The sequence below is a fragment of the Bidens hawaiensis genome, unplaced genomic scaffold, assembly GCF_021521415.1.
Source record: "Bidens hawaiensis isolate Kalapana, Puna unplaced genomic scaffold, B.hawaiensis_p1.1 tig00004478_1, whole genome shotgun sequence".
Classification (NCBI taxonomy): domain Eukaryota; kingdom Viridiplantae; phylum Streptophyta; class Magnoliopsida; order Asterales; family Asteraceae; genus Bidens; species Bidens hawaiensis.
Window position 1 is genome coordinate 877,729 of NW_027491271.1, and position 15,110 is coordinate 892,838.

The window sequence follows — 15,110 nt, forward strand, 5'->3', positions numbered from 1 at the left end:
ACGCTAAAGAGAGTTTTTCTGTGACGCGCATCTTGGTGATTTAATTTGGGAATTTCTTCGCAAACAGTGAGTTTCACTTTCCCCTTTTAAACTTTTTAAATGCTTTTCTCTTGGGGGAGATAACATACTCCGAACGCATTTAAGATTTTGTTAATATAGATTATATATCACTTGTAAAGACTAAGTGGCAAACGCGTAAACTAAAGTCCTTCATAACATCGAACCGGTTAATATTTGGATAATAGCGAGTCACTGTTGAGTAGTACTACTGGGTTTGACAAACCCCACCCAACGCTAAATTCGACTGGATGTCGAGCGGGTGTAATCTTGGCTAAACACATACCATGGTCTGGACGACCTGGTGGCAAGGCAAATTGATAAACAGTCAGCTTCGGTGTCGAACACTTAGTGATACTTGTTTTATAGGCTAGCTACCTGTAGATATATAATTGACAAAACACTATCTGTAACGCAAAACGCTGTAACGCAAAACGCTGAACGCAAACGCTAAACGCTTTATTTTATTTAAACTTGTGAACTCACCAACCTTGTGTTGACACTTTTAGTATGTTATTCTCAGGTAGCCGAGGCGGGCGCGCGGTTTAGGAACATGCATTGCTTGAAAACGCTTCTGTTATGCAAACTTATTTTTAACGGTTATCATTGGTTTTAAGTCGTCCTGCGTGACGCAACTTTTGGTTAAAGGTTTTTACGCTTCCGCATTAAATTACTCGTAAACGTTTTTCATGGTTTTGAAACTTTGTTTTATGGTTTGATTATAACTAATGATTCCGATCCTGTTAGTTCACACCCTCTGACGGTAAAACTCCGTTAGTGGATTTTGAGGGTGTGATAAAAGAGGACAGAAAAGTTGAAAAGAATGGATATTGCTGAAAGAGACTTTGTGATGAATATCACAGGAATGAATCCACTGTCAAACATGAATACATGCATAAGTCTTGGAAGAAGAATGATTCGCCCCAATTACACAGTAAAAAAGAATGGCATCATATCTGAAATTGAGTATAAAGAAAAGGATGATCATTACTTGCTGAGAAACTCAGATGGAAAAATATTGGGGATCATTAAGAAAGATGAAGACTTGACCTGCCTGCATAATGAAGGTTTAATGGATATAAGGGATTTGGTTACACCAGAAAGTCATACTCATTACCTAATCCTTAATATCTTCAAAATAAAAGCTGCATCTGAGATAATCAATAGAAGACAAGTCGCTCATAATGCAAGAAAGAGACAAGATTAGTAGAGTAGGGTTTGTTATGTAATGTCTTCGGACAACTTTTGATTATGTAATCTGTTTATGTTATTTGATTATGTAATATGACTTTTAATTTGATGTGTATTTTGACTGAGTGTAAGTAACCTTAGAAATGTATTGGGTCAGCTGAGGTGTTCCAATCTAGGGGGAGATTGTTGAGTCAAAGATTTGACCAAAATGAAGTATATGGAAGATTGGAATCTTCTCAACCTCCTCAGAATTTGCTAAGTATGGATCCGGACACACCTTAGACCTCCGAGCAAGCTTTTACTTAACCGGGTACGATATTTTGTCTATCGGGCAAGGTTATCTTCAAGTAGTCTTCTTTAGTGGATATCCGAGCAGGGTTTGCAAATTAGTGCATTGCCGGGTAAGGTTCACTAGTTTATGTAAATCCGGGCAAGGTTCACTTTGTCAAGCAAGTCTGTTCTTCAAAGCCAAGTAAAGTTCACTCCCGAGTAAGCTTTTGGCTAACCAAGCTCATGAAGCCAAGTGATTGGAAGACCGGGCAAGGTATTCATTAATAATAGTGGTCCGAACAAGCTTGATGATTGAAATGGAATATCACTAAGTAACATCGGGCAAGGTTCAACTCAAGCAAGGAACAGTACTCCTGAGTCCACTTTGCTAATAAGTTATTTTATAGCAAGGAGTTGAAATGGACCATTGAAGAACAAGATTGCTCGTAAGGGTTTGTCGGGCAAAGTCTGGCAAAGTCAAGAAGATTGAAGTCTACCCGGTGAGTATTTTACTTGGTAAAATACTCTTCAAGTAAAGTCTACCCGGAAACTGATCTCGGGTAAACTTCTATGTTACCAAGTTGTGAAGGATGGCAGAGTACACAGCGTACTCGGAAAATGAAGACTGATGCAAAGCCTACCCGGAAGACTTGTTTTACACTTAGAATATTTTCTGATTATGTAATTTGAATATGTATTTACGTTTGGGGTTTCTAGAAGGAATAACAGCTGTCCTAGGGTGGCAAGGCTATAAATAGAATGTTTTAGGGCACGCCGCCTAAGAGCAAGACAGAGAGCGACATATTAATTAAAATAGAATATTTTGTGTGACGGCTGTCCTAGAATACGTACCGAAAAAACCCTTCTTCAAGAAACCCTAAATCGATTATCCAGTTTGTATGATTGATATTACATAAATGGAAATCTTTTGAGTGAATCTTGTTTGTGTTGGTTACCTTTGAATACTGATTAAGCAACCGTATGTTTGTTATTAATTCCGCCTTTAACAAACGGTCATCTTTCTAAATATAGAAACCCGTCATTAACTCTCTTGTCGACACATTTATTTGTGTGAGTTATGACATGATTAAGTAAGATCCAGCTGAAATCAAGGGACCTGACAGAGACAGCCATTTTACATCTCACTTTTGGAAAAGCTTCCAACAAGCTCTTGGTACAAAATTAAACCTTAGCACTGCCTATCATCCACAAACCGATGGGCAAAGCGAAAGGACAATTCAAACGTTGGAAGATATGCTCCGCGCTTGTGTGATAGACTTAGGTGGAAGTTGGGATGACCACTTACCCTTAATGGAATTTTCATATAACAATAGTTACCACACGAGTATTCAAGCCGCACCATTCGAGGCGTTATATGGTCGAAAATGTAGAACGCCCGTGTGCTGGTCTGAAACCGGAGACAATCAATTGTCTGGACCCGACATAGTCCAAGAAACCACCGACAAAGTTCTTCAAATCCGCGAACGACTTAAGACGACACATGATCGCCAAAAGAGTTACGCCGATGTCCGTCTTAAGCCATTAGAGTTTAATGTCGATGACAAGGTTCTATTAAAAGTCTCGCCATGGAAGGGCGTAGTCCGTTTCGGCAAGAAAGGCAAGCTAAGTACTCGATTCGTTGGACCCTTCGAGGTACTCGAACGAATTGGTACCATAGGATACCGTTTGCGACTACCCGAGGAAATGCAAGGGATACACGACGTATTCTATGTATCGAATATGCGTAAGTGTCTAGCCGATGAGTCTCTTTCGATGTCACTAAAAGATGTAGAAATTAATGAAAACTTAAAATTCATTGAAAGACCAATTCAAATTGAAGATTCGAAAACTAATAAACTTAAAAGACGAACTTTGAAAATCGTGAAAGTAAGATGGGACTCACGAAGAGGACTCGAGTATACATGAGAACTCGAGTCCGAGATGAGGAAGAAATACCCCCACTTGTTCTCATAAGCAATCTCGAGGACGAGATTTATTTCAAGGTGGGGAGGATGTAACATCACGTAAATATCGGGCTAAAAATGTCAATTTTTAAAGTCAAGGGACCAATTATGCCAATTTCTAAAATTCAGGGGCCAAAATGAAAAATCTGATTTTCTGGACCCCTCGCGCTACGCGACGGGTCAAGAAAGACACCCATCGCGTACCGCGATGGGTTGTCTGACAGGTATTGACACGTGTGCCATGTGGCACACGGTGGCAACGCCTGCTGCCACGTGTCGACACGTGGCAGGTCTAGTGGTGACTGGCCAAGCCTAGTCGCGGTACGCGACAGGCAAAGCCAAAGTCCCGTCGCGTACCGCGACGAGATCAAATTTTGGCTATAAATAGGGGGTCACGACATTGATCCTCTCACACCTCAAAATCACACACTTTACTCTCTCTCTAACTTCTCTCACTACCTCGTAAAACGTGCCATTAATCCACCTCGAAAACCGTACCCCGTTACCTCGTTTTCCGTGCCATACACCTCGATAAATGTGCCACTTTTCGACAATGTTTCAAGTAAGGAGGAGGTGCTGCCCTGACGTCCCGACGACTGCCTTGAAGTACTTGCTATAAAGTGTTGGTGTCTCAATAAGCGTGTCAAGGGTTGATCAAGCGTGTGTTGATAAGAAGGATAGAGTCGAAGTGCTGCCTTAGTGTGAAGGGTATTTCTAAGCCAAGCAAGGTAGGCATAATGCCCGACCAAAATAATAATAAAATATTACAACGGCTTAATACCCAAGTCGAAGTTATTCTCGATAAACAAAGAAAGATATAACAAAGAAAGTAAAGAAAAGAAAGATAAAGTATATATATATATATGTATATATATATATATATATATATATATATAAGATTATTCTTTGTTATGAAATATATATTATATAAGTATATTGAGTATACTTAAATAATGAAGAAAGAAATACGTTTCTTAATGAAGAAGAAACGTCGGGTTTTATAAATAAACTAAAGGTTTATTAATATTACTTTTCAACTAAAGGTTTTAAAGTAAAAAGAGATTATGAACTAAAGGTTCATCGAGATAAATAAGACTAAAGGTCTTAAAGCCGGATCGTGTATCCGACTAATGAATGTTATACTCGTACTATAGGTGCGAGATAGCGAAGGAAAGACTAACGGACGGTGTTGGAAGCCGATCCCATTGAAAAGGTGAATACACCCCACTTTTATAAACTTGTTTCCAAACAAACAAACGTGTTATATGTAAAACTTTACATGAGGCTTCGTGTCTCTAAAAACATTGTAAATAAGAGTATAAACCTAGCCCTCAGGCTGTGGTATACGTTTTTCTGGATCCTTACATATGTGGTATGCGGTGGGCACATCGCACCACGCCTGGTCACAACCTCCAGCCACGATGGGCCGGACCAAAGTATGCCCGAGTGAGAATGACCTTGTGTATATTTATGGTACCTAAGTACGTCGAAACGCTGCGGTGTTTTGCTGAGGTGACCTAGTGTAGAGACTCGAGTTTATGATGATTTTTTAACTTGATTATTCCTAAGCCAAGATGGTCCGAGGCTTACGTGGTCTCGAGGGGTAGTTAAGTAAAGAAAATATTTTTAGCGTCAGCATATTCACCAGCATTCGTTGCTGACGTATTTTATAACATTTTGCAGGTAATCAGGAATAGAGCTTGAAAGACGAAGAAGCTCAAGAATCCGATGGCTCAGATAATTTTGTGTAAATATTAAAATATGGTGGTTTTGTAAACTTATAAACAAGTAAAATTAATCGAGGCTATCGTCTCGTCTTTTGTATTGTAAATATTTATAAATATGATCCTTATGTTTTTATAAAGTCTTCCGCATTAACTCGCAACTCTGATTTATTTACAAATATGGTACCAACTATTGATCATACTCCTAGGCCTAGAATGGGGGTGTGACATCATATTTGACCGGGTTTCTTAGCTTCGCCTTTTCTCCGGTCATGTGGTTCGAACATCCGGAATCAACAATCCAATCATCCAAAGAATTGTTTAGCCAAGTCTTCTTGGCTCGCGAGAAGATTCTCGAATTCGACCAAAGATGGCTGTTTCGGCCATCCTTGAACCGCGGCTACGAAACTTCGATACTCGGTTCTTAAACCGTGTTTTAAGATTCGTTTCATTCTAGCATCTCCAACTCTTGCTTCCGGATCAAGCTCCCCAATCTCACGACACAAGGTCTTAACCTTGTGAAAATATTGCAGAATCGTGAGATCTTTTTGAGAGATTGTCAGAAGCTCGTTTTTAAGAAGCTGAAGCTTCGCGTCATTTTTCTTGGAGAAAAGTGCCGCCAAAGTATCCCATGCTTCTTTTGGCGTTGCTAGGTCTCGGACGTGATCCAAAATCTCTTCCTCGATCGTTGTTTTCAACGCGAACATAGCTTTTCCGACCTTTACTTTCCACTTGTTGATCTCCCTATTGGTGTCGATTCTCGGTTGGGTGGTGTCTGACCCTTGAACAACTTCCCACAAATCCTGACCCTATAGATACGAACTCATACAGGTTGACCACGTGTTGTAGTTTTGATTGTTCAATTTCTTCACGCCTCCAACAACTTTAAAATCGGCCATGTTTAATGGGTTGGCTCTGATGCCACTTGTTACGTTTTAAACAAGTGAAACAGTAAACAAATCCAAGACCCAATACACGATCGAACAATATTTGCTCAAACACACGAGCGTTTTCTTATTATGTGAAAACAAGAAAAGAGAGATATAAGACAAACTTATACTCAATACAATACACACTTGATATATTTTACAAGTAAACCATACAAGCTATATATAGGCAAACAAAAACTTAAGGAGTAAGGAAACTTATCTAGCCAATCCTTATCCTTATCCTTATCATATTGAAATAAAGAAACTTATCTACTAGCTAGACTTATCTATAAAAAGACTTATCCATTATGGATGTTAGCAAGACTTATCCATACTAAAAAGTCTTATCCATTATGGATACTAAAAAGACTTATCCATTAAGGAAACTTAGCCATCAAGTATGATTTAGTTTTCTTTTAAGTCCCTTTAGTTATGATCTCCTCCAAACCACCCCTTTGAGATCAAACCGGACCACCCTTTAGCCCACAAGTGTTGCTCATTTAACAACAACCACTTTACAACTTCATCACAACCGGTTTACAACCTCTCAACCCCGTTTGCAACCACATATATAATTTGTTACAACGTGATCATAATCTATTACAACAAGTTTTCATTACAAAGCCAAGTTACGCGGGGCATGTCAAGTTTACAATATACTGTTAAGTGTGTACGCTTTGTTTAATATCTTTGACATAAATAATTAAATGAGTCGTTTTCATATTCAATTTAACCGCAGTTACCCTCCAATCCAAGTCGATTAATTGCTAATGTATTAATTAACAAGAAAAGTGAGATAAGAAAAATTCCTATCTCCCGATTGATTTGAGGAATTAAGGGTAGGCACCGAAAGCTTATTATTCCATGATCATAATACATTATTTGAAGGGTAGTGATTCTGATTTGATTCTCCATGGAAACAATTGTGGTGGAGAGTCACCTGTAAACCGTAAAGTGTTGTTCATCATCACAATACGGGGTTTGTGCATTGCATGTGCTTCAAAATATACTTTAGATTTATATATATTTTAATTTAGATTTATATATATTTTAAATATTTACAACTATTAAATTCTTGAGAAAACTTTAAACTTTATATACACATACACATAATACATGTATGGGATATTTAATAACCAGTTAATGTTGATTGGCTTGAATCTTTCAACATTTCTTACGATTTTGTGTTTTAAGTAAATTGGATTATTTAATTAAGGAAAATTGTTTTTTATTGGTCCCAATTATTTTATATTTGCCGGCGCTGGTCCCAAATATCATTTTGGCTGGCAACGGTTCCAACTTGCACATACGTTGATTCCACCAGTCCGCGACTAACGGAGTACTAACTCCGTTAGGTAAAAGCTTATGTGTCGTCCTAGTTGTCAAATTAGATGACATGGGCATCCTACGTGGACCGGCTGTGTATTATACATACTCCCAAATCCCCAACGTTCGAATACATCAAAATCCCTCAAATTACACTAAAGCTCTAATCCCCAAATTGCTGATAACTTTAGGTTCAAATCTTGAATTTCCATTTTCATTGATGAAATCGTCTGGATTAAATCATCTGTTACGGATTTTTGATCATCAAGTTGTTTGATAACTTCATCTTTCTCAACTGCAGCTTGATCAAGTGAACATTTGTAGCTTCCTGATTCGATCTCTAACTCCTTAACTTTCTCAATTTGTTTGGAATTTGACTGTTCCAGTGACGAAATCGTGTCTTTACACGCACTCAACTGCTCGTCTTTCTTGACAATTTCACTCTCCGCATGTGTCTTATCATTCTCCAATTCGGTTTTCTGTTCAACAATCTGCTCAAACGCAACCTTCTGCTGCTGCAACTCGTTCATTCCATCCTGCAAATCTTTCGAAACCAAACTCTTTTCATTAACTAAATACTCAATCCGCCTCTCGGTTTCCTTCTTCTCTTTAACCAAATCACCAATTCCACTCTTCATCTCCGCTTCATTATCCAAACTTGCAGCATACTTCTTCTCCAAATCAGCAATCTTCTCGCACAATACTCCCTCTTCTGTTCAATTAGGGCTTTAGTGATTAAGGCTTGAGAGTGAAATTGATTCAATTAGGGATTTAGTGTAATTTAGGGATTTTGATGTATTTGAACGTTGGGATTCGGTGAGTATGTATAATACACATCCGGTACACGTAGGATGCCCATGTCATATGATTTTGACAACTAGGATGACACATCAGCTTTTTACCTAACGGAGTTAGTACTCTGTTAGTCGTGGACTGGTGGAAACAACGTATGTAAAAGTTGGGACCGTTGCCAGCCAAAATAATAGTTGGGACCACCGCCGGCAAAATTAAAATAGTTGGGACCAATAAAACCAATTTTCCTTTAATTAATATAAGGAATGTGCTTTTGCAACTAAAAATTAACATCAAATTATGTTCAGTTTGATGACTTTATAATCATATCAAGTTCCGTTCTCATTTCTCTGTTGGTGTTGTAATAATTAGTTGGAATTAGTAAACTAACCAAAATGAATTATTTAATACTAAAGAAATGAAAATTGAAAAGCAAACCAACTATTTATATTATTGAATCTTGAAGGTGAACGAATGGATTACAGACGGAATTAGAATTGACTATTTCTATTTTTCAATATATGAATTTACCTTAAAATCTTTATTATACGTAGTTAGTAGTGCGGTAACCTAAATACAAAAAGAAATCGTCGTTTTAAAAAAAGGTTAGCACCAAACAAACAAAAATATCGTATCTAGTATCACCTCCATAATAACACTAATCAATTGGCTGTGTCTGGAAAAAATATGATGAAGACAAACCAATACATCTATTCAGATGTAGAGAGGCTAGCCATGCTCGGCTCCAAGTTTGGAGGAACCTGAAATGCAAGGCGAGATAGAAAACCGAATTAAATTACTCTAATCTTAAAAAGGCAATTAAAATACTTAAGGATAATGTGTTATGTAAAGAGAGCAAAAGGGGATGCCGACAACCTTTTACATTATTAAATTTTAAAGTCTTCAGCTTCACAGTCTTCTTTTCTTTTTATTTATTTATTTCCTTTTTTTCTCTCACATGTATCGGAACTTGGAGGTCGAAGGCCACCACCCACATAAAAGATTTTGTGTTTTCTAATTTAGTGGCCAGTAGGGTCCGTTATAATATGTTTGCGGATCAACATAATATTTAGTGGGTCCTTCACATAATTTCCTTCGGTATTCCTAGTATGAATACAAATCCATCCCATCATAGATGAGATGCAACATCATATAAAAATGCTACTAATATACATATAATAGTTACCCCCAACTTTTTTCTTAAAAAAAAATCACACAAAATACCTTATCAGGGGTATAACATTTTCAGATTTCCTTATACGTATCACATAACAATGACATGACATGTAATGATGTGATGTCAACATTATCCAAGTCAGGAAAATTGTATGGAAATTTAAACCTTTATATACTTAGAAGGAAAACTAAAGGTATGTTTAAGATTGTTCGTTTAAACTACAAATTATTGTACACTTCGTTAATTATTTTATTTACTCATTTATTTTTGACTTTGTCATAAAGTAATTAGATTATTATTTGAAATTAGTGCGAACTTCTTTATGAAATATTTCGTGTAAAAATTGAAGAACAATTTTGGTTACTACACAAATTTAAAATCATGGAGTAAACAAAACGAAGTACACAAATTTATAATGTTTTGAGTGAATGTTAGCTAACTCTACTTAAACGCACTTATTGGTATCTATTAAGAGCAAAAGTAGCGTTTAGTATATATAGCCACATAGGTCTCATGAATTAGGTAGTGATCACCCATTTAACATCTTAATTAATTTATAAGCGTCATCAACCATTAGACTAAGGGGTGTTGGGGCTCTAGTGGAGGCTCCACCAGAACCAATAACTAATAATATTATGACGTGTGGCAGAGAGAGAAACTGGATAAGTGGGGTGTTGGAGCCCCTGGTGGAGCCCCTGGTGGAGCCCCTGGCCCCTGGTGTGGCTAGCGCCCCTCTAGCGCCCCGCTAGCGCCCCACATCCTCTCTCTCTTCTCCCGCTACCATGCTCACGAGTGGTGTTTGCGCCTCGGTAGCGCCCCCTCTAGCGCCCCGTTGGTGTGGTACTAGCGCCTGGGGGCGCGAGCGGAGGGGCTCTAGCGCCCCCTTTGAAGCCCCCACACCCCTCAGTCTTAAAGAATTCCACATATACCTAGCTACAGGCTACAACTTACAGATTTGAACATTCCGCCTCTAGGATAAATGAGAGGTACCTTACCATCACAATAGCACACGATCTTGGGGACTGTTTCACTTAAATATTTCCAAACAATTCTTTGTTAAATTCTTTTGCTGCTTTCAAGTTCTCTAGGCGACTGTGTATTGATCGATGCTTTTTGCATGATTTGTTGATCTTAGCTAGAAGGTTGGCAGACGGTTCATGAACAGATCGTTGACCGATAGTGATGCTACGTACTGCGGTCCTTTTTGCTTGTTGTATCAAGGTTTGGTTTTAGCAAATTAAAGGCGTAGTTAATCGATATATAGGTATCTAGACTCGTATGTTATCAAAGCTAACGTTTTATAAGGCTGGGGCTATATATACACCAACACAATCTATTTTGCTAAATGTGTTCAGTTCACAGGTTTAATTTGAACCCGTAAATTAAATACTTATATTATATCGTCACATGACATGCTGTAAAGATTTTATATCAATAATATTCTTGAAAAATAAAATAAAAAATGATTGGAGATTAGTCAATATAAACTCATAAATCATACAAAAAGAAAAACTTAATTACAAATTGATCAATGTATCTCTAAACGTGGTTATGCAATTCTCATGTAATTACAGCTCTCGCTTAAATTTATGTGTGATTTCATAACTGGATAAAGCGAAAAACAAATAACGAAATTAGTGTCCATGTGACGGCATTATTGGAAACTTGTCTTGATGATCCTCCAATGGAAAAACTTGGCAGCCATGACGAGCCGTTCGAATCATCTTTGGGTTCAGTTGCTCTAGGAATCACCGGCGAAGCACTGGTCGTTGTTCCGGTTGAGGTTGCTACCGATGAATCTGTTGATGATTTTTGGCTGAAAAATAACAAAAGGGTTATTTGCGAACAAAATCCCGTCACAAATTAGTCAATAAAGCTGATTTACATTTTTATGTTTATATTTAACGTGCTAAGCGTACAAATAACTATTGTAAATGTTGAGACCTTTTTCTTTTCTTTTCTTTATGCGTATAGCGTTAGAGAGTATACAATAATTTTAGAATATGGATGAAATGTAGTGATAATGAATATGAAACAATCATTCTTAGCTTGTGACCCATTACTGAGTTACTAATTCTAAAAGAACTATACTCTCAAAATCTCATAATACGTAACTCTTATTTAAGATTAAAGTCATCGCCTCATTTAACTTACTCACGAGACGGCCCTGGGTAGATAATTACTCAAGTTATTTAGTACAAAAGCATATTATGGCGTAATTTAAGAGTTACTAGGGTAGAGTAACGTTCGTCATTAGAAAACTTAGTGCTAATGATTGTTTATTCTAATGTTAATGAATTATACCTTGTTGATGTAGGGCAAAATGTGATAGTATAATCTGCACCCGCACAAGTAAACGTGCTCGTAGCATCATCATAAGCGTAGCTATATGATCTCGGGCAAGCCAATTTAAACATTTGAGAATAAACCGATGGGCGACAAGTATCTGGTGATCCAAACGACCCGCTACAACAATATTCCGGGTTCCCAAAAGCCTCGCATGCACTTTTACAAGCTTGACAATCACCCACTCGTAACTCAGCCGGGCACATTCGGTTCAAATCCGTCACACACCCTGTTGAACCGCATACACCCGTTCCACCACTAGCATCAACCGCTATTGGTAAATTGTACCCGTCTACTAGGCTCACATCATAAAAATCTTGAACGTTTGATCCTGACCCGATGGTGAACTCGGCTAGGGTGGCGGGTGGGGTGGCACCAGCCCCATTGCATGACATTTGGTTGGAACCGCAATCTCCAGTTGTGCAACTTCCTTGACCACTTGCATCGAAGGTGCAACCGGTTCTACCCCAAAACCGACCTGACCAGCCCGGTGAGGCTTGGGAGGAGCGTGACTCGCCCGGGCTGAGTTCAAACCCGGTGCTATCGAGTGGGGTGCTGCCGGCACTTGATAATATTCCTGGCCATACCATGTAGTCACATCTATTTTTGAAAGTGAATGTCATTCCTGATATTCCTGAAATTACAAAATATAAAAGTAAAACATAAATATTGGCTACTTTAATGATAACTTTACACAAAGATAAGTGATCATCATAACTAGAAATTAAATGTCTTGGCAAATATCAAAATGTTTTTACTTTTCATATATGAACATAGTTATTGATCCAGATATCTTACTGATTAAAACGATGTGAATCATAACAAGATAGTTTAAAAGTACACAACAAGACCGGTTATCAAGGTTCAACAATGCTAAATAGTTATACTTTAGAAAGTATATATATTCCACTGCACCTTAAGAACCATCTGATGGTGAATGAATCAGGTGATGGAACTTGTGTTGAGCGTCAACCGATCCATCCCTAATAATTGATCCAACAACCCATGAATGCAAGTTTTTAACTTCATAAAATGTATATCATTACATTAAACCTTATAACTTTAAGAGAGATAGATATATACATCAAAAAGTTTAAAAACTTACCGGTGCAAATCATCAAGAAAACCATGGTTGCAATTGAAAAACAAGACACAAATGAATATATCGCCATTAATGGAATAACTGAACCAACAATTGTAATTAGATCTTCAAAACTTGGAGATTTCTTTCGGTGTACAAATCGCCGATTGCTAGCAAGATTAGCAAGTTATAATCAATTGTTAGTACGTAAGAAATGTGGAGTTTGATTGTATGTGTATGAACTTCACCACCCATACAACTTGAAGCTTTAACAAGGGAGTTTGTTTGTTGGATTTGAAAGAAAGAAATGAAGGATGATGATGAAGAAGGGGGATCTTATGTGATTGATAAACCAAAGTTTTATAGGGTGGTTGAACGCATAGGTGTGATAGTTAAGTATTACTTTTGAGTGTATGGTATGTGGATACAACTGTCTGTGTGTATATATATATATATATATATTTATTGTTATTATGGGAAAGAGAGAATATAAACATGTAGATTCGAGAATTGGAAAAGTGTAGAGAACTAGAGATGGTCACCGGGAGTTATAAGTTGGAAGTTAATATATATTACATGGAAAATCTTCAAAATAGCTAATTTAATCAAGATACTTTGTAATCTTCATCCTGCTTGCGGTGCGCATATATACTGTATATATGTGTGAACCCTTGAGTGAGCAAAAGTGAAATTGCAATAATTTTGACGTTATTTTACTAATCTCGTGAAAATAATGTTAAAAGTGGCGGAAGTGTTGGGCCAAGTTTATGTGGTTTGTACTTAATATAGTTATGTTGGGCTTGGGGTGCGGGTTCTATGTAAACCGAGAACACACTTGTGTTCTCGGTGGGCTTTCCTTGTTGGGCTAGGGTGTTGGTTCCCTATATATAGATCATATGGTGTATAGGGTTAAGGTTGTTCATTCCTAGCATTTTGTGATCAAATATTGTAAGTGCTTAAGCACCCGACGTATTCATCAATATACGTGTGTTTTGAAGCAACTCCGTGTTAATTTACTTTGTCAACTCGTGTTATTGAATCACCGAGTATAGGTATTCCGCACCTATACTTCTTGTGTTGATATCATATTGTAGTGATCCAGATTCGGGACTTACAATTGGTATCAGATCCTTGGACGAATTCAGGCTCATTATTGTGATATCAACGGATTCAAGATTCAAGAATTGTGTTTCCTTTGGTGGTTGAGTTTGTTTTTCCGGTGAAAAAGTGATCGGAGAAGAAAGAGCTATTTTTGGGAGAATATTGGCTTTGGTTTGGAAATTAAATCAAATCCCACCTTTCTCGGAAGGTTGTTACACCAAAGATCCTGCTGATTATTGGTTCTCGGCTAAACGGTTGACTTTTCGGTCAGAAATCTGAGTTTTCTATCAAGAATTAAAGATCTCAGCTGAATTCTCGGCTGAGCTCTCGTCTATTCTTGGTTCTCGGTTAAGATTATTAGTTTTCGGTCAAACTCGTTTTCGGTCAACACCAGCTTTCGGTCAAGTATTGATCTCGGTCAAGATTTGATCAATTTCTAAGTTCTCGGTCAATATCTGGTCAATTTCTTGGTTCTCGGTCAAGGATTGGTCAACGTTTAGGGTTCTCGGTCAACACTTTGTCAAAAACTGTGTTCTCGGTCATCGTATTCTCAGCCCAGTCTACTATGTTGGGCCTGTTCGTCTTGGATTTGGACCACCAAACTGGATTGAATTTTAATTGGTCTTAATTCTATTTGGATTTAAATTAAAATGGCCCAGCTAATTAATGGCAGCAGTTCCATCAACTTGTCACTTCATCAAGAACTTAATTCCATCATGGGTACTACTACTCGTATACCCCGGTTACTGTCTCATGAGGGGTTCAGTGAATGGAAATTCCGTTTCGAACACTATGCCAAGATGAAAGATTCAAAAATTTGGAAAAGCATTGTAAGGGGACCTCAAAGGATCACCTATCAAAGGGATGGTTCAACCGAGGTTCTTGTGAAACCAGTTGCTATATTTGATGATGATGACTTTGCCAAAGTTGAAGAAGATGAGAAAGCTCTTTCAACTCTAACCATGGCACTCTCACCCGAGATTGCCCTTCAGTTTAGAGAACTCCAATCAGCTAAGGAGTTGTGGGCCGCACTGATAGAAGTTTATGAGAGAAATGAGGATATGAAGAGAAGTCACCAAGATCTGCTGCGACAAAAGTTTAATATGTTTAATCATGTTCTGGGAGAGACATTGGAATCCCAACTTCAAAGGT

General features: G+C 37.8%; 1 protein-coding gene across 1 annotated transcript; it reads right to left on the reverse strand.

The window, feature by feature from the left end:
• Positions 1–11,005: 11,005 nt before the first annotated feature.
• On the reverse strand, positions 11,006–13,285 carry LOC143626721 (thaumatin-like protein 1). Its single transcript, XM_077096712.1, has 3 exons — positions 12,882–13,285; positions 11,735–12,410; positions 11,006–11,246 (listed from the first exon to the last, which is right to left on the reverse strand). The coding sequence occupies exons 1-3, from the start codon at positions 12,946–12,948 to the stop codon at positions 11,030–11,032; spliced, it is 960 nt and encodes a 319-aa protein (XP_076952827.1). The 5' UTR covers positions 12,949–13,285; the 3' UTR covers positions 11,006–11,029.
• Positions 13,286–15,110: the final 1,825 nt, after the last annotated feature.